The 21,054-nt window shown below is 44.8% G+C and overlaps 1 protein-coding gene across 1 annotated transcript in view; it reads left to right on the top strand.

Annotated features, from left to right (window-relative positions):
* The window catches only part of Suv3 (Suv3 RNA helicase), a 70,602-nt gene that overhangs the window by 13,802 nt on the left and 35,746 nt on the right, over positions 1–21,054 (top strand). The window contains exons 6-8 of the mRNA XM_037426662.2: positions 1,549–1,660; positions 14,735–14,904; positions 20,584–20,635. Coding sequence (XP_037282559.2) covers positions 1,549–1,660; positions 14,735–14,904; positions 20,584–20,635 — 334 coding nt within the window. The remainder of the gene's footprint in view (positions 1–1,548; positions 1,661–14,734; positions 14,905–20,583; positions 20,636–21,054) is intronic.

A 21,054-nucleotide genomic window follows, 5' to 3' on the forward strand; every position in this document is an offset into this window, starting at 1 on the left:
TTATCCGGAGTCGACCACTACTACAACATTTTTCATAGCTGGAGTTGCTTTGTGATGTTAGACTGCATAAACCAGACTGTCTGAGGACCCCCAAAGATAATGGTTCGGTGGATAGATCAAGTGAAGCTGAGCAGAAAAGTCTTCTTCGAACCATTATTTCTCACAATTTCCTTACTAAAGCAGTGCTGTTGAAATGATAGCATGCTTTTGCTTTATTCAGGAAAAAGAAAAGATATGCAAACTAATGAGCTAAGGAGAACAAAGTTCAAGTAAATACAACACATTTTTATAATTTTTTTAAACATAGGAAAGGTGTACACACATCCTTTCCTCTTGCGAGACAAGTAGCCTCGCAAAGTTGACCCAGGCAGCGTCTGCTAGTAAAAAAAAAAATGACTGCTCGCGCTGCACAACCGTTCATTGACGATTCCATATATATATATATATATATATATATATATATATATATATATATATATATATATATATATATATATATATATATATATATATATATAGGGACTACACCTTCCCAGAGGAAGCTAATGCTAACAACACAATTATTCATTCATTCTATCAGTAACTTTTTTTTTCGATTGTGAAAATTAGTGTGATAGTATGTGATACCTAATGTACTTTATCAACTTTGTTTTGTTTTGTGTTAATCTTGATCTCAAATTTCTTTTATGTGATTTTTTTAATGTAGCAAAGTAGTATTGCGAATGCAAAGGGCATTACTGCTTTCTTTTTGATTGGTCAATGTGTTTATTTGCCTTTTTTTTTTTTCAAAAATTATGTTTAACGTAAAATTGACTGGCAATAATTCAACATCTCAAATGAGTATTTCTGTGTACTTTGTGTTTCAAGTTTTTGTTTGATGTGCTTACTCTTGCACGGGTCTGAATGTGGTTTGCAGTATTCGTAAGTAAATAAAAGGCTCATAAATAATTAGCTCATCTTTAATATTCCTTTTAAACATTGATGGCAATGAGCTTGGTGAAACTTGTGCATGAAGGCAAGACTAGTCCCTTCAGTCACGAATTAAGATGCACTGTCAGAAACGTGTCAAATTCAGGTGGAATAATTCTAAGGGACTCAGTATTACATTCCAAGTAAGAAAATGAAAGAAAGTGTTGTTCCCTGTGAGTTCTGGTAATTAAGGTTAATAAGTGTATAACTAACTATATAATAATTCTTCCACCAGTCAGCTTCAGTGCTTGCATATAAATGTATGCACAGTTTGTTTTTTTGGTTGTATTTCTTTCAAGCAATGAAAAAAAATACTTGTCATGTGGTCTTGGAATGCATCACGTTGAACAATCGCCAAACATAGTAGTGCATTCAGCAAAGTGATCCTCTGCAGCACTACGCAGCATAATGACTTTAAATAATCGCCAGCTGTCCACTCAGTAGGTCTGCACGAATGTGCACACTAAGTTTGAAGCCATTTGTTGGAACACACGGTGCCTGACGCGCCATTGAACTTGGCGTCTTCATTTGTACTCACCATGACTGAAAAGGCTAGATACAGCATCTCGTCTGTTTCAGGGCACACCATGTGACCTAGTGACAGGAGAGGAGCGGAGGTGCGTGTTGCCTGACGGAGAGCCAGCCCCGCATGTGGCATGCACAGTTGAAATGGCTGCGGTCCATACCCCGTGTGAGTAGATGTAACCGGTAGTGTTGCATTTCTGGCGACATAAAGAAACCTTTGCAGCAGTACTGTGTCAACAAGTGGCCATCATAGCTGCTGCTTTTTTTCTTTAGTATGGCTAACTCTTTTGGAAGGGTGGCTTTCTGGCCAGCCTAATGTGTCACTTGTGTTACAGAGGTAGTGTGGGAATATCCAGGGTGTTTATGCCTTGCTGTTGTGTTTTTGCATTTCTTTTTTTGTAATTTGAATGGCAGAGCAACTGCCAGTTTGACATCATCTTAAGAAGAAAAGTGATAACACAGGTATTGAGCACTGGTCTAGTTCTGTGTGTGTGGCTGCATACATACAGAATAAAAACAGAGAAACATTAGATGTGTAACATACACACACACATATAAAACAGTAATATGAAGGCACAACAAAAAAAAAACAGAAGCACTTCAAGCATGGTACATCATTTTCATCATTGAACACTTGTCACCTGCTGTTTATACATCTTCTAAGTGTTTCTTGAGGATCAATGGTAGTTTATTCTTTAAAGTGAGACTGAATTGCAATAATTCGGTGTAGTGCCACGTAAGTACAAAATTGTGAGAAGTAGTAGTTGACAGGAAAGGGGCGCCTCTTTCCTGTCAACTACTTCTTACAGTTTTATACGCGGTGCTACATCCAATTATTGCAATAAAGTACCAACCAGCCTGCATAGACACCCTTTTTCAGTAAGACTGAAGGTACGAAAAAGAGCATAGTCAAAAGCTCTGGGTTAACCTTTATTGTCTTGAATCATTATTGTGAAAATAGTGCTGTGCTTCTACAGTGTGATCACCATAGCCAGGTGAACCTCATGCTTGTCAACAGAAAGGCCATAGCTACTAAGCCATCCTGGCAGGTGAAGACAATGATGTTTTGCATAACATGGCTTGAGCCCAAGGGTGTACACAGAAATTTTTTCGAAGGGAGAGGGGCACCACCCTAATTTGAAGAGTGTGGTTGACCGTCATTTTGTGCTCTATATGCCTTCGCAAACAAACAAACAAAAATCAGGGAGAGGCTTGGGTGCTGTGTGCCACCCTCTGGCTATGCCACTGCTTTAGCAAATGACCATACCGTTGAAACCTGCAATAAAGAAATCACTCGAGGATGCTAAAATATTCGCTCTTGTGTGAATGTTGTTGGCCCGGAAATCAGACAGGAAAGGCAGGGGAATTACAGGGAAACACATGTACAGTGACGAAAAAAGAATTGAAAAAAAAAAAATCACTGCCATATTCTCAAAGTAAATAATATTAGGGAAGCTTGCTCAGATATGATCTGGTAACCCGCGAATCCTCCGTACACATCTGCTATCATCTTATATAGATTGACAACGTTGTTATATATACATTACATACACAATGTTTATCAATTTACAATTGGATGCACTAGATATATTTTTATGAACTACAGTCGAAACCCGCAATAATGAAACCCCGTGAGTACGAAATCCCCGCGGCAATGAAATATTTCCAGATCCTTGGCGAACGTTCATAGAAGCCCATGTATTGTGTATCTCGCAGCAACGAAATGTTTTTGGACAGAAATCCTGCATTAACGAATTTTCTACCACCGTGCGGGCCTTAATTTACCCTCCTGCCAAAGATTAACTGTCGAAAATATGCTCGTATGCTTGTTATGCACATTCGAAATTTGTAAACGTCTGCTTTTTCTGCGCTAGCGTGGGTACCGCCATTTTTGTTTACTTAAATCGGTGATGGGGTCTGTGGCCGGTGGCATGCCTGGCCACACTGCAGCAGGCAACGGCAAATGATCATGCTGGAGTGCAGATGGTGGCGTCGGACGCGCTCAACAGGCCGAAGCGACACCAACAGTTGGAATCACTCAAAACGACGAAGAGAAGACTGGAACTGGTGGCAAAATCAAGATTAATTTACAATGGCGCTTGAGAAAAGCTTGACGCCAGAAATGGATTCTCCGTTGATCGCGGAAAAAAGAAAAGAACGGCAACAAAATCATCACCATGTTAAGCAGCCTTGCAGCGACATCATTAGGGGGCGACACAATCTTATCCTGCATTGCTTCTGTCATTTCGTCACTTCTTTAGCCTCACACACGTGAGTGCCATGAGTTGTGTTGTGTGTGGCTGTTTGCGTGAAAGTGCAGTGGGTGGCTACCGGCACATCGGCTCTTGCTAAGATGCCCCCGTCAACCAAAAAGCAGAAGTTTCTGTCGCTTCACGATCAGGCTGCCATCATTGCCGAAGATGAACTCACTGTTAATGCGTTCGTTCGCACCGATGACGACGTAGTCGTGTACGAGGAAGTGACCGATAAGGACATTATCGCAAGCGAGCGCGAAGCTGACGACAGCGAGGACCAAGAAGAGATGCACACGGAGAAACCCAACCCATGGGTTGCTTTGGATGCGCTGGACACCCTTCGCTCCTTCTTCGGCACACATGACGAAGACGTAGCAATGGACCACTTTTTCCAGTGCAAAAAAAGAGCTTTGAAGTTGTTGCATGGCAGGGGTCAGCAAAGTAAGTTGACTGACTTCTGGCAATGAATTTTCATTCTGGCCGTATCACTGTTTTTATGTCTCATACTCGCGGCAACGAAATTATCGCGAAAGCGAAATTTTTTGGTTTTCCCAGCGATTTCGTTATTGCGGGTTTCGACTGTACATACATTTTTTATACAGAATGTGCATTTTATATTGCCACGTTCCATTTTCCAAGTTTTCGTTATCGTCTCAAAACACCACACGATTCTCAGCGCAAACCGCGCCTGCAGTTTTCGAGAAGGTTCCGGACTGTAGTAGATCATTTCGATAAGATCACGCCCACTGTGCGAACGGTACAGATTGTTCTGGAACCTACGCCACCGCCAGCGATAACGCTAGAACATTCGACGGCAAGAGTATAAATACCGACGCGCTTCGCCGCTTGTCAGTTGTTGAACGAAGGCCGACGCTCCGTTCGCCGCTATCAGTCCGAGACTGCTATCTGTGCAAGACTGCTGCTGTAATCGGACTTTTCCGTTTACTGGGCACAGGTTCGCCCAAATAAACAGTTAAATCCGAACATGAAGTCTCCTGTCTTCGGCCACGTCACGACTCCGTGACATCTGGTGGAGGTGCTGCTTCGTTCATGTTCCGGACGCCCCCGTCAAGCCGTGAACCCAGCCCACGTCGCGGAGAAGACACCGACGCCAACCAAGAGCAGCGAACAAGCCGCCGACAGCAGGGTCTCCCACCGGAGTACGGGCTTTTACAAGACAAGGCGCGGAAAGCCAAGGCCATGACCTCTACTGCAGCGACTATGACAACCGGAGCGTCCCAGCCCACGATCGTCATTCATCAACCCAGGGAACCACCAACGTTTCATGGGTCATCGTTTGAAGACCCGGAAACCTGGCTAGAAACATACGACCGTGTGGCCGCCCTCAACCACTGGGACAACGAAGAAAAGCTCCGTCGTGTGTACTTCTACCTGGAAGACACCGCAAGGACCTGGCTAGAGAATCGGGAGTCCACGCTCTGAACGTGGGATGTCTTCTGCGGCGCATTTCTGCAAACGTTCGCGAGCGTCGCTCGCAAAGAGAGGGCCGCTGCTCTACGAGAGACCCGGGTTCAGCTACCAAATGAAAAGGTTGGAATTTTCACCGAGGAGATGACCCGCCTATTTCGTCACGCTGACCCAGACATGCCTGAGGAGAAGAAAATTCGTTTCCTCATGCGAGGGGTCAAACAGGAGGTCTTTGCAGGACTAATGAGGAATCCACCGAACACCGTCCAAGAATTTGTATCCGAGGCGACCACCATCGAAAAAACCCAGGACATGCGCACCAGACAGTATAATCGTCGCCTGACTCCAGAATGCGCTGCTGCTCAAGCCAGTGACTCCGACAACCTGTGTGAAACAATCCGAGCGATCATGCTGGAAGAGCTGCGCAAACTGTTGCCTTCGGCGCAACCTCAAGTGGATTCGATCGCCGACATTGTGCGAGAAGAAGTTCGGCAATCGGCTTCGAATTCCCCAAACACCGCTGCCCGAACCAGAAACTATGAGCTACGCCGCTGCAGTGGGCCACAACGCTCCTCCCCGTCCTCGCCGAAACGCCGCACCGTCGCACTTTTGTCGCCAGACACCACCGCCGCCACCACCCCCACCGACGACCTACCGTTCGCCAGCGGGCCAGCGCAGTGCGCCGAGGGAAACCGACGTTTGGCGCACCCCTGACCACCGCCCACTGTGCTACCACTGCGGCGAGGCCGGGCACACTTACTGCTGTTGCCAGTACCGACAGATGGGACTGCGTGGCTTCGCCGTCGATGCACCACGTCCGCAGCCAGGGGAACGGCCACGTGACATCGCCGACTACCTGACAGGAACTCAATGGACACCACGAAGTCCTTCCCGTTCGCCGTCGCCCAGCCGCCGCATGTCACCGCACCCCCGGCAGTACTCCGGCCCAACGCGGCGCCGGTCTCCTAGCCCGTATCCGGGAAACTAAGGGCAGCAACTGGTGGAGGTGCGGTTGCTGTGCGACGAATTACCGAAGATCCTCCGACGACGACGCGACGGAGCTTTCCGAACACAACGCCAACCAGGCAAAGCCCTGACGGCGAAAGCTCACTTACCGAAGGTGGCCTGACGACGCAACATGGAAGCAGCGGAACAAGCCGACGCAGCCGTGACCCGACGCCACGCCCTAACTGTAATGCGAGACGGCGAACTAGCGACCTCGACGTTCTTATCGACGGCCACAGTGTGACCGCTCTCGTCGATACTGGAGCTGACTATTCTGTCATCAGTGGGTCGTTCGCCGCGAAGTTAAAGAAAGTTAGGACAGCTTGGAAAGGCCCTGAAATCCGCACAGCTGGAGGTCATCTCGTAACGCCTGCAGGAATCTGCACAGCGAGAGTCACCATTAACCGCCGTATTTATCCTACAGACTTCGTAGTCCTACAGCGTTGCTCGAGAGATGTCATCCTTGGCATGGACTTCTTATGCCTCCATGGTGCTGTCATCAACCTAAAAACAAAGTCGATAACGTTATCCACAGAAGAAGCACTACCGCCGCGCACGCCGTCAGGACACCATGTCTTGAATGTGCTGGAAGAACAAGTCACCATTCTGCCTCGCTCAAGCGTCATTATTTCAGTCGGCGCTCCTAAATCACCTGACTTGGAAGGCGTTGTTGAAGGCAGTCAGCATCTGTTGGTCACCCGAAATATTTGCGTCGCAAGAGGAATTGCAGAGCTGCGGGGAGGCAAAGCAACGGTTATGCTCACGAATTTCAGCAATGAGTACAAACGTGTGAACAAAGGAACAACGGTCGCATACACCGAAGAAATTGTCAAAGCCACCAGTGCTTTCGCCCTCGTCGATTCTGCGGAACCTGCTCAGAGGAACCAAGCCCCTCCCATAGCTTTCGACGTCAATCCCAGACTTCCGAACGATAAGCAAGAACAGCTCAAGGCCCTGCTCCTGCAATACGAAGGTTGCTTTTCGTCGTCATCAAAAATTCGGCAGACCCCAATCTTGAAACATCGCATCATAACCGAAGAAAATGCCAGACTACTCCGTCAGAGTTCGTACAGGGTTTCGACGCGAGAACGTGAGGCCATGAAGAGACAAGTTGATGAAATGCTGCGGGATGACATTATCCAGCCGTCCAAGAGCCCATGGGCATCGCCCGTGGTGTTAGTGAAGAAAAAGGATGGGACCCTACGTTTCTGCGTCGATTATCGCCGCCTGAACAAAATCACAAGAAAGGACGTGTATCCTCTCCCACGAATAGACGACGCACTTGATCGGCTCCATAACGCCAAGTACTTTTCGTCAATGGACCTCAAGACTGGCTATTGGCAAATCGAAGTCGACGAAAGAGACCGAGAGAAGACGGCGTTTATAACACCAGACGGCCTCTTCGAGTTTAAGCTGATGCCCTTCGGCCTTTGCTCAGCGCCTGCAACTTTTCAACGCGTTATGGATACAGTACTGGCAGGATTGAAGTGGCAGACTTGCCTTGTGTACTTGGACGACGTCGTCATGTTTTCCTCGAGTTTCGACGAGCATCTTCGGCGCCTTGAAGCTGTACTTCAAGCCATCAAGACGTCCGGACTCACACTGAAGCCAGAAAAGTGCAGATTTGCGTATGAGGAGCTCTTGTTTCTGGGGCACGTTATCAGCAAGTCTGGAGTTGGTCCCGATCCACGGAAAACAACCGCCATCGCCGACTTCCCGCCGCCCACTGACAAGAAGGCCGTGCGCCGATTTCTGGGCCTGTGCGCCTATTATAGGCGGTTCGTGAAAAACTTCGCCCGCATCGCCGATCCTCTCACTAACCTTACCAAGGCCGACGTGGAATTCAAGTGGGAAACGCCACAGGAACACGCTTTCCAGGAGCTTAAACATCGCCTCCAGACGCCTTCGTTACTTGCCCATTTCGACGAATTCACCGAGACAAAAATACATACTGACGCAAGCAGCGTAGGTCTTGGCACCGTTCTTGTGCAGAGGGCTGACGGACTTGAAAGGGTTATTAGTTACGCCAGCCGATCGCTATCCAAAGCAGAAGCAAATTATTCCACAGCAGAAAAGGAGTGCCTCGCCATCATCTGGGCTACGTCGAAATTTCGCCCCTACCTCTACGGCAGGCCCTTCAAAGTTGTGAGCGACCACCACGCCTTGTGTTGGCTAGCCACCTTAAAGGACCCTTCAGGTCGCCTCGCACGATGGAGCCTGAGACTTCAAGAATATGACATTACTGTCATTTACAAGTCCGGCAAAAAACACTCCGACGCCGACTGTCTCTCTCGTGCGCCTGTCGGCCAACCGCTACCCGACGACTCGGATGACGACTACTTCTTGGGAACGATAACTACAGACGACTTCGCTGAACGACAGCGGGCCGACCCGGAACTTAAGGCCCTAATAGAATACCTCGAAGGCAGGACCGCCGAAGTCCCGAAGGTATTCAAGCGCGCACTTGCGTCGTTCTTCCTACGAAACGGTCTTCTACAAAAGAAAAACTTTTCACCGCTTCAAGCTAAGTACCTCCTTGTGGTGCCTTCAGCTCTGCGACCAGAACTCCTGCAGGCCCTGCACGACGATACGACGGCAGGGCACCTCGGTGTTTCTCGCACGCTCGCGAGGATACAAGAAAGGTACTACTGGCCACGTCTTACCACCGACGTCACTCGTAATGTGAGGACATGCCGGGACTGTCAGCGACGCAAGACACCGCCGACAAGGCCAGCGGGACTTCTGCAGCCAATTGATCCACCTTGCCGACCTTTCCAGCAGATTGGTAGGGACCTACTAGGGCCGTTCCCGACGTCGGCTTTCGGAAACAAGTGGATCGTGGTAGCTACCGACTACCTCACCCGCTACGCCGAGACAAAAGCCCTGCCAAAAGGCAGTGCATCCGAGGTAGCTAAGTTCTTCGTCGAAAATATCGTCCTACGTCACGGCGCCCCAGAGGTCAAAGTCAAAGTCAAAGTTTATTTCACCAGAGAAATTCTGGATGGGCTTCAGGGATAAAAGCTGCTCGAGGCAGCTTGACTTGGTCCCTGAAGACCCTTTACAATTGGCAGCATACGACGTTAACAGTACAAAATGGGCTTGTAAGATCATACGTAAATATACATGAGTAATATTGTAAAAATTGCAGTTTGAATTACATCAAGCAATAACAATAGCATACAGAGAGTCAAAATGAGATTATGCATTTAAACGTTTAGTACAGCATAAACAACTTTGTAATACAGAAAGGTACAGAAAGTACAGAAATTTTACGGAATAGCAATATCGCGTAATGATCAAACACAGAATATTGAAAATAGAAGAATGCGGTATGACAAGATAAGCTAAAGTTTGCATAGTCAAGACATATCAATGCGAGGGCTACAACATAGACGTAAAAAATTCACGCAACTGCCGGTGTGTAGCAGTAGTAAGTTCGGTATATTCATTTAGGATAGATGGCAAATTATAGTGCAATGCTTGTAAGTTGTATGTTGTTCGGTAATGAGGAACAAACCACGCTAAAGTATGTCTCGTACTTATGGTAGTGTCATTAAGTTTTAGGTGGGATATAGTTTCCAGGAATTTTTTATAAGTGTCGGAAAAGTAGAAAGCTTGTAAGACCCGAAATTTGTATAAGTGCTGAACCCGCATGACAGTGTATTCTTGAAAGACTGTTCTAGTTGAGGCCAGGTAGGGAATATCTGCAATATGTCGGAGAATCTTCTTTTGCAGAAGCAAGATTTTATTTAGGTTCTGTTTAGTTGTGGTGATCCAAACCAGGTTGCAGTAGTTGAGGTGGGATGCGAAGAGCGCGTAGTATATTTGAAGCTTTACCTTTGTCGGGAGCAAGCGTTGACATCGTGATAATGCTCCAGTAGTTGATGACAGTCTCCTACATAGCTCTTCTACATGCGAGTTCCAACTAAGGTGAGAGGAAAAAGTAACTCCGAGTATCTTGTGTTCGTCTACCACAGCAATGTTTTGACCTTCATATGAAATTGGGTTTAATAGTTGAACTGTTTTGCTTCTTGCATGAAATATAACAATTTTAGTTTTTGTTGGGTTTATCTTTAGTTCGTTTAGGCTGGACCATGTTGACAGCGTTGACAGTGTGTTGTTGCATTCAGAGACAAGATCACCCACATTAGGCCCCGAAAATAGTATGGTGCTGTCGTCGGCATATATGACAAATTTTGCTGACTTATCAATATTTACGAGGTCATTTATATATAAATTGAATAATAGGGGTCCTAAAATGCTTCCTTGTGGCACGCCTCTTGAAATAGAAAGAAATGGCGATTTAGAGCCCTGCAAGCACACGTATTGCTGGCGGTTTTGCAAGTAAGATTTCAATAAATCTAATGGTTTCCCGCGAATACCACATGCGAACAACTTGTCCGCAAGAATCTGATGACTGAGCGAATCGAACGCCTTGGAAAAGTCAATGAACAGGCCTAGCGTGTAAAGTCTCTTTTCGATGTTGTGTACTATAAATTCTTTCATTGTTAGTAGGGCTGTTTCAGTTGACCTTCCTTTTCGAAACCCGAATTGCGAGTCTGATAGGATATGTTTGCTAGAAAAAAAACTTGTTATGCGATTACAGATAATTTTTTCTAAACCTTTGGAAAAGACTGGGAGGACAGATATTGGTCTGTAGTTTTTCATGCACTGTTGGTCACCTCCTTTGTATATTACAGAAACTTTCGCTTTCTTCATTTCTTCGGGAAAGGTAGCAGTAACCATTGCAAGGTTGAAAATATGCTTTAGCACAGAGGAGATACAGGCAATGACGTATTTTACGGGTTTTATCTGCATATTGTTTACATCTAGGGCCCTGCTGTTTGTGAGACTCATGAACATTCTAACGATTTCATCTTCATCGGTTGGAGTTAAAAACAAACTGTCACTAACGCTGTATTCCAAAAATTGAGTATGTGACATGCTGCCAGATTTCCTCTTATAATCAGGCATGGCAGCGTTCACAAAGTATGCATTAAAGTGTTCAGCCAACACGGTGCCAGTAACACGTTGACCGTCAACAAGAATACTTTCCGGAGTTACATGCTTCTTGTCACGACCCAAAACGGAGTTCATTACCTTCCATGCAGCGTCTGGGCGTTTCTTCGAGATATCAGAAAAAATGGAATGATAATAAGTAATTTTAGCACGCTTAAGCTCGCTGTTCAGCTTATTTCGTAGTGACTTGAATTCTGTCAGCTGTGACGGGCAACGTGTGCGCAGAAATAGATGATAAAGTTTATTTTTATTTTTTATCATATCCAAGTGCGCACGCGTTACCCATGGTTTTCTTATCTTTTTAGATTGTTTACAGGTTTTGAAGGGAAAATGCTTAACGTAGATGCGCAGAAAAGTTTCAACAAATCTGCAATAAGCCTCGTTTACGTCTTTCGTTCGCGTGACATGTGACCAATCGCACTTACTGATTTCATGCCCGAACGACTGCAAGGCTGCTTGAGATAAGTGCTGAATAACGAGAGGCTCGAACTTGCGCTTTTTGTCAGTAACAATGCAATCAAATGCAGCAAATACAGGGCAGTGGTCACTTATACCTGATGCTAATGTTCCCGCGTGCAGTACTGTGTTTTCAACGTTCGTGATAATTAAGTCAAGTGCTGAGGCAGTATTAAGTGTCACGCGTGACGCAGTACTAATTAAATTAGTGAAACCAGTAGAGCTAAGAATCTTTTGAAAATCGGCCGCCTCGCGTGTGCTCTCCAAAATGTTGATGTTGAAGTCACCGCCACAAACTAGATGAAGGTTGTTTACTGAGATATAATCTAGAAGATTTTCAAAAAAGGAAAAAAAATTGTATGTGTTACCATGGGGTGGACGGTATACAACGGTTATAAATTTTGTGTTTTCCCGCAGTGTCAGTATTTCATAGTCCTCAGTAACTTTGCAAAAATCTGGTACCAACACATATCTTGGACCTTCTTTAACATAGATAGCGACGCCACCACCTCGTTGTTGAGGCCTATTCAGAAAGAAATTATTGTAACCGGGTAAGCTTAGAGTGGTACATCCATCATTGTACCATGTTTCTGTGAGCAGTATGGCAGAAAATTTCAAACTAAATTCAGTGACAAAATCACATATTTCTTCGTGCTTAGAAGCAGCCGAGCATGTATTTATGTGCAGAACAGAAAAAAGATTTTTGCTGACTGGAGTAATATGACGTGGCAGGGCAAATTCGTGGTAATCCATCTTGACAAGTTTTTGGTTATTGAATAGCAACGAACATATGTAACCCTCAAACTAGTGAATTTTATCAAGGTCAGCCTCGTCCGCGATCTGAAACACTGCAGCGTCGTCAGACTGCCTCGCAAATATCCTGCCACCGAATGTCCACACAGACTTCCACTTGTGTTCATGCTTGCGTCTGATAGCCCTGCCAAGAAGCGATTTTAGCGCAGGGCACAAATGCTCATTAACGAAAATGGCATTTGGGCTGTTAAGCCCAATCTGCAAGTTAGTGAGCCGCGTCTTCTTCGCTTTCTTTAGGGTCACATCACGTTTTGCACGAGATTTGAACGTTTTGCACGAGATTTTGCACGAGATTTGAGCACGAGAGGTCCTTATCACCGACAGAGGAATGGCATTCACTGCCGACTTAACTCAAGCGATCTTGGCATACAGCCAAACAAACCACCGCCGGACGACAGCGTACCACCCACAGACCAACGGCCTGTGGGTGGTACGCAAGATGATCGCCGACATGCTGTCAATGTACGTCGATGTCGAACACAAGACGTGGGACGCCATTCTTCCGTATGTGACCTTCACATACAACACGGCGGTGCAGGAGACGACGCAGATATCTCCATACAAATTGGTCTGCGGAAGGAGCCCGGCAACGACGCTCGATGCCATGTTATCCAACGTCACCGACGAAGAAAGCCTCGATGTGAGCGAATACCTTCAACGTGCCGAAGAAGCCCGACAACTTGCGCGTCTCCGTATCAAGAATCAACAGACGACAGACAGCCACCGTTACAACCTTCGACGACGCTTCGTGGAATACCAGCCCGGTGAACGTGTTTGTGTGTGGACGCCGATACGCCGACGTGGACTAAGTGAAACGCTTCTGCGACGCTACTTCGGACCGTACAGGGTGGTTCGACGTCTCGGCCCACTTGATTACGAGGTTGTCCCCGACGGCATCACGAACTCTCAACGACGCCGATCGCGACCTGAAGTCGTGCATGTCGCGCGCCTCAAGCCGTTTCATGCGCGTTAACAAACTAAAACAGTGTTTTTTGGTATTATTTTTTACCGTAATTTATTCATTGTACTTTCTTGCATTATTATTGTACCTTCATTTTTAGGTAAAGCATCGGGACGATGCCTTTTTTCAGAGGGGGGCAATGCCACGTTCCATTTCCCAAGTTTTCGTTATCGTCCCAAAACACCACACGATTCTCAGCGCAAACCGCGCCTGCCGTTTTCGAGAAGGTTCCGGACTGTAGTAGATCATTTGGATAAGATCACGCCCACTGTGCGAACGGTACAGATTGTTCTGGAACCTACGCCACCGCCAGCGATAACGCTAGAACATTCGATGGCAAGAGTATAAATACCAACGCGCTTCACCGCTTGTCAGTTGTTGAACGAAGGCCGACGCTCCGTTCGCCGCTATCAGTCCGAGGCTGCTATCTGTGAAAGACTGCTGCTGTAATCAGGCTTTCCGTTTACTGGGCACAGGTTCGGCCAAATAAACAGTTAAATCCGAACACGGTCTCCTGTCTTCGGTCACGTCACGACTCCGTGACAATATGCACAACCCACAGCTCCAGGTTAACCTGCGAGCGAGCCTTCTTCGCTTCGGCCTTCTGGGCTGTCACCGCAAGGTCTTCATGATGAGCCCACCACGCTGCTTTCTTGTCTTGTGGGTTGTACATGCGGCCAAGCGGTGACCGAGTGTGGTCATTGCATGAGCTCCCAGTGAAAAGAAAAGAAGCAGACGTTCCAAAAGTGGTGTGCGCCACCGTGAGCGACGACATGCCATTTAGTAAGCATTCTTATAATCACCGGAAGACCGACGCCTTGTAAAGTGGCGCATGTTCGCGCGCGGCCAGGCCAAACACCACCGACACCCTCCTCTTTTCCTCTGTCTTTCACATTCTTTTCTCTCCCCCACTGCCCATCCCCCATGTGGCATTCTTGAGGTGGCCTCCTCAGAGAGAGACAGTTACCACGATACACTTTTCTTTCACTTCCCTTTCTTTGATATCCACTTCAGGGAGGCGAGCGTGCAGGCCATTAAAAACTGAAGCCTTGGGGGGTGACGCGCCGTTTAGTGAGCATTGTTGGAATCACTGGAGAGGTGACCTTGAGCGCAACCCCGAAGTGCACAAGCAACACTGGTGTACATGGCGCCGACATAGGACAAGCCGCAAGCAGAAGGAGCAAGCTCCTACAGAAATTTTTCAGTATGCCACGACTGTGTTTGTTTGCTCTAGGAGCTCAAAAGTGTTCTCTGTTGGCAAGGGAAGGGCTTCAAAATGAGTTTACACCCTGGATTTCTGCAGATGACGTGGCTGTAATCGATGAGATTCAGATGATGCGTGACCCTCAGCGAGGATGGGCTTGGACTCGAGCTCTCCTGGGGCTGGCAGCCAAGGAGCTTCACCTGTGTGGTGAAGCTGCTGCTGTAGGACTTGTGCGCAACCTGCTGTCGTCGCTCGGAGAAGAGTTGGAGGTAACTGTAGTCGTCGTTTTCAACTTTTCCCGTAGAAAGAGATGGTATGAAAGCTTGATATTTGTCTGAATTGAGAAGTTTATGACAGCGGGAAAAGAGAACGGGATAAAGAAGAGAAAAGTATGCATATTATGAGTGAAAATACTACTAGCTTTAATGAACTTAGCTCTATAGGAGGCTCTATAGGAGTGTCTGTAAATATTGGATCATGACACTGCATAATGGACAGGAGAAAGAAGAAAATCAAGAATTGCGGATGTGTAAAACTCTGCTTGTTAAGGACAATATTCATACATATGCTAAACAGTAAGAAAGTAGCACGTCTTTCTGAGAAATTGGGTCTATGCTTGCTAGTGCCTCTGCCAAGATGGGGTTTGAAGACGAATTTTGAGGATGCGATGCACCTGTCACAAGGTTCCTGGGACGTACAATCATTCACGCTGTTCATGAATGAAGATGAAGGCTGAGCACTGTACTACTTGCCATGCAGTAAGAATTTCGTTCTAAAACCACCAATGCTTCAGTTCTACATGCAGTACAGGCAGAGGCGTTTTTGTGTCTTTCTTTTGTATCATTAAGGCAGTTACTAAAAGGCAGTCTGTCTCTTTTTGGGTATATAACGCATTTTTTAGGGTTAGTTGTGACATCGCAAGTACATAAAATAGAGAGGGATAGGAACAGAACTCTGGCCTAATTTTTCTCTTCATTTGTCTATGTCTGCTCATTTCATATATGAGGTGCTTATTTTTATACTTATTTTCAGAGAAACATCTTTAAAATTTTGTGCTTGTTCACGCTTCATTGGCTTTTCTCTTTTTTTTATTTGGGACTGAGCATTGTGTAGGCAGTAGTAATGGTAATCATCACCACTATTCACCTTCATAAGGTGCTGCACTGCAAAAAATCTGGATTAGCCCTCTGAAATTGTCTGCTAAATTTAGCATGCCAAAAGAAGATTCACAGGCCATCATATTACGTCAGTATGCCTACTTCACCTGGCAGTCTTATTTTTGCAGTACCAAAACTGAGCTTTACAACATTTTGATGCAATGCCCACAAAATATTGTGAGCATGCTGTGTGGAGCTTACTATTTTTATGGGCATGAAGGTCTTGAAATGTCTGCAATTGTTAAACAGTAAGAAAACTTTTTTGCACAAATCGTACAAAAATTGGCTGCACATCTCTTGGTTTCGCAGTGACCCTCTTTATACGATGGATCGGTTTGGTCCCGGCAAAATTTTTGTTATGATACTGTATTAAAAACCTTGGTTATATGGCACAGTTTTACGCCGACCCCACATCTTACAATGACTTTACGATTCCGTCTTTCAAAAAAAATCCTTCACTCACATCAATAGGTATCCAAATAGTCACGACTGCAAAATATTAACTTGCGTTCTCCTTGGTTCATGATTATTAAAGCAGAGATTGAGACAGGATGTCTTCTTAGAATGGAAAGTTTATTCTCCTGGCAGTTTATGTACTACCGAATGCGCCTCAATGGTGGGCGCACGCAGCGTTGTTACCAAGAGAAGCTCTGTTCAGAATAGCTTCAGCTGGCCGAAAAACTTATTCCTGAGATTCTGATGCATGTTTTCATGCTTTCAGTCTGTGGAAACTTTTCCTGCTCTACATACAGCTGATCTCCTGCCATGGTTTGTGGCACTCGCAGTCACAAGCTTGAGCACACAAAAGGGCGCGATGCAACTATTTTCACTGTGCAAAATAACTTTGACTTGATGTCAACGTTCATTATAACAGCAGGATATCACTAATTGCACTTCACAAGGCAACAAATTACAGTGTGCACAGCTCAGTCTAGCACAAAGGCATTCTAAGCAACCTCATGAACTCGTAGTTCATCGCCATTCTGTGATGGTGATGACACTGTGTCTAAGTCTTCTTATGGAAGGCTGTGCAGTTTCGGTTTTATTTTCAGGTGCAGGCAATTTTCTGATCCAGTTTATTGGGAGAAAGATGTATGTAGGATCCAGTTTTTTTAAAGTTGAGAATAAAGATTTTGCTTGCACCTAGTTTAACTAAATAATGCTGCTATTGTCAAGAATAATTTAGTCTACCTTCCTTGGAGAAGCACAAGGTTGGCTGTCTGTGCTCATTTTTTGTTTAAGACTGAGCGTCACTGCCTGTACTCTTGTTTTGTCTTGTCGGTTATACGACGCCCGGATCATATGACAGTTTTGTGTGGTCCCTTGACAGTCATATAATCGGAGTTCCATACTGTATAAGCTAATATGACCTGCAGTTATTTTGTCTACACCTTCATCTTTTGGTGAGAGTGTGACAGCATATGTGCTTTAGTGGCCAGTCTGGCCTTTCAGGTGTAGCAGATATGGACATTCAAGAGCATAATGTTTTCTACAAGAACTCTTAGAGGGTACTTGGGCACTCTAGAAGGAAAACCCTTTTAAAAATGCATTTCAGACAAAATTGGATATTACAGAGCAGGGCACATTTGCAACCAGTTTATTGCTGAGATGGCGGGAATATATATATACACATTCGAACGGGCAAGGAGATAAAGCAACAATGGGAAAGAGAAAACGACACATGTGCAAGAAAGCTTATCCACATATTAAAATGACGCTTCTGCTCAAAGAATACCGGTATTCCTTGTTTAACAGGTTGACAGATGAGGCACACACACTCTGTTCTAGTCTTGGAAATGAAAAAAGCCTTGTATATTTTGCATGCCCTCTTGTTGCCATATCTTAACATTACTTGACAATCATCAAACGGGTGGTGGTACACCATCACTTGGCACAGTGACTAGCCAAGCGGCTGCCCTCAGATCCGCGCATGAGATTTGCGTGCTCCCTGAGGTGTTTATTCAGGCGCGGTATGTCTAGTCAATGTAGCATCGACCACATGATAAAGAAAGGCTGTACGCAACACCTATAATGCAATCTACAAACTTTTTTGCATGGTTCTTATTGCACCTAACGCTTAAAGTGCCTTTGGAATTCACTCTCTTACGAAGGGACCCTAGCTTAATTCTTGCTGTAAAAACAACCCTCAACCATTTTTTCGACGATTCTTTTCAAGCGGAGCGCGACCATGTGCACATAGGGTATGGCTCAAACTTTCGGCTTTGGTTCATCCTGGGTTCTATGTTTCAAACTCTTTCCCTGCTTCAAGCCATTAAATAGCAACTCGGCACCTGAATCGACTCAGCACCATTAAATAGAGAAAATTCCCTTGAAAGGTGTGATGAATCTCGGTAACTTGGACGAACCTCGATTACAGAACTTATAACACAGACTAATTTATTAACACTAACTTAAAGGAACCGCTTAAACACACTAAAATTTATATATCGGCTGGTAAAAGAACACTAGAAGGCAGATCTTGCAAAATCCTTACATTTTAATCTGGACACGCTACACGACAAAGGCATGAGTCACAATAATGCCCTTTGTAACCCGTAACAATTGTTTGAAGTATTCTTTCTGTAAACTTTAAAAGACTGAAATAAACTAATCAATGCCAAACTTTTGCAATCTTCTTTAGCTTAATTTTCTTCCATCTCTTAACAAGATTGCATAAATTGATAGTCCAATTCTCTGTAACCCCTTATACGTTTCGTTAGTTTTGTATGGCGGAATGTTAAGTTCATCGTTTTTGCTTTCAGACATTTTCTGAACTTTTCAAATTACGTACTGGCTTTCTTTTTATGTTTGCTTTTATGATCTTGTTATCTTGTTACTCCACACTGCAAAAATTCCTGAATAGGATTGCAGTATTTATAAATAGATAAATACATAAATAACTCTGCTCATTTTTGACAGATTTCAAAAAGTTTTGTGACAGTTGACTTATTTAATGATGCCATTTGATGATTACTTGAAAATGTATTCCAGGGCCCCTTTAAGTGTCTCTCAAAGCACCGAAATGCACTCTCTCTAACTGCACTTGACCGCTTGACAGGGGTATGAAAGTGCTTTGCTGTCAGCTAAACTATGAGCCCTTCGATATTTAAAAAGGTAAAAAGTACTTAACTATTGCATAGAAATATCTGAAATCAGGAACACGGAGATTGAAAATGTGCTGCCTATTGTTCTGATAGCAGGCATTAATTGAAATGCCAGAGTTTTCTTAGTGATAATTTCCTTTGTAGAAAACTCTGGTGGCTTATATTAATGAAAATTAATATTACTAACATTACCGAAATTGTGTGTTGAGTGTACTTGCTCCATATTTTAACTCAAGATGTATGTAGTATTATAGAGCATGCAAAAACACACTTGTGACATATTAGTAAAACATTTCCAATGTATAGATGAGGCCTTTATGAACACTTAAGCAAAAGAATAATTGCACTGCATGCAGTAGGGAGTTTTATGATCTCATGGAAATGGTGAAAAACTTTCTCCTACATTCATGTTTTGCAGCACAAGGCATACTACATGAATACTTTTTTACGGACTATGTGTCTGAGTGAACCACTTGTCTTGTTTTAAGCCCACTGTGACAGCGCTTGCTAATGCATTTTTTTCAACTTCTAAATAAACCACATGTACACTTGCCAAATCATGTTAGCTCACTTTTACGCGTCTTGCAAACTGTGCCTTTGCAGACATGGCTCCACATTGAGCTAACTGGAACAACTTCAATATATATATATATATATATGCAAGAAAGAGATGACGAAACTTTCGTGGAGGCGTCTTTACTTAACGTTTTTAGCTGGTGGACCAGCCTTCGTCTATATATATATATATATATATACAGCCTCTGTATTTGGCTAATACTATCTTGTGGTCGAGCTGGTGCAGGACAAGGCTAGCCCATGCTGCATTCTCACGTAGCTCGGCCAAACCACAATGCAGAAGTGCGAACTTGCACCCTGCCCCTGTCATGTAATTACCGGATGCTCCGCTATACACATGCATGTTGCTGCTCCTGCTGCAGAGTGTAGCTACACAAGCCACTGCAGTGTGCCACTGCATGCCTCGACAAGCTACAGTAAGCCTTTTTGCTAGTTCGAAGCCAAGCTCTCGATATAGTTCCTTGTGTGTGTCACTCAAGGCTACCCTAGCTACATGAATCTTTCTAGAGATCACGAGGCATGCCTGAGCTGTAATGAGCAGTGATGATGTTCAAAGAAACCAAAACAAGAGGAGTGTCCTAGGCCACAGTGCATTATAACCTTTGCTCGGTGCTTTGCCACTCCCCCCTGTGCAGCTTTCATTGTGTGTGGGGACAAAAAGATAGAAAGCCATGCAAAAGGGTGATTAATTACTATCTCATACTATTGTTGAACCTAAGGACAAATCCTCATGTACACTTGTGAGCAAAATTAGTGGATCGTTGTCATCTGTGTACTTTTGCTATTTCAGCACTCTAGTAGTGAGCAATCTGGTGTTAGGAGCCTTTCTCTGAGAAATGCCATCAGTGTAACGCTTTTTACTGCAATTCCTTCTGAGCAGTGAACTCAACATAAGATGGCTCGCCACTAGACAGAACTGATGATGATTGTAGCACGCGTGCCTGTGTTCTATATACTTTAGCTCGTGGGGGTACTTGCTGTAAGTGCACCAGAAGCACAGGTGAGCAAAGGCAATCAAGAGCTGTGCACTATATTACAGTCTCATTGTTGACATGGAATGTTGAATGTCCAGGAATCACTCCTGTCTGTTTATTATGCTCTATTTTTATAGGTTCGGAAGTACAAGCGCTTGACGCAGCTAACAATTGAAAACAGGGCACTTGGTAAGTACCTGTCAAGTATGTTAAGCACCTATTATTGGAATATATTTAGAATAGCTATTTTATGAAGTGAAGTGCAGTGAAGTTTATTTTTTTTCCATACAAAGAAGGAAGCCGGGACTAAAGGCTGGGGTGCCTGACAAAGGCCTCAGCTGCATTGTACAGTCTGGCGACAGTTAACAAAACATTATAACTACATACATGACATAATATCGTATTTACTCGATTCTATCGCACCCTCAATTGTAGCGCGCACCCGATTTCTACGACAAAAAAAAAAAAAAAAGTAAGACATCGATTGCAACGCGCACCCATTTTTCTCGCCGGCCCGCACGATCACACCACTAGAAAAAACTACTCCTTTCGGGAGCGTCTTCCATTTAAATATAAGGTACGGGGGAAGCTTGTGCCCATCTGACGTG

The sequence above is a fragment of the Rhipicephalus microplus genome, chromosome X (genome assembly GCF_043290135.1).
Source record: "Rhipicephalus microplus isolate Deutch F79 chromosome X, USDA_Rmic, whole genome shotgun sequence".
NCBI lineage: Eukaryota > Metazoa > Arthropoda > Arachnida > Ixodida > Ixodidae > Rhipicephalus > Rhipicephalus microplus.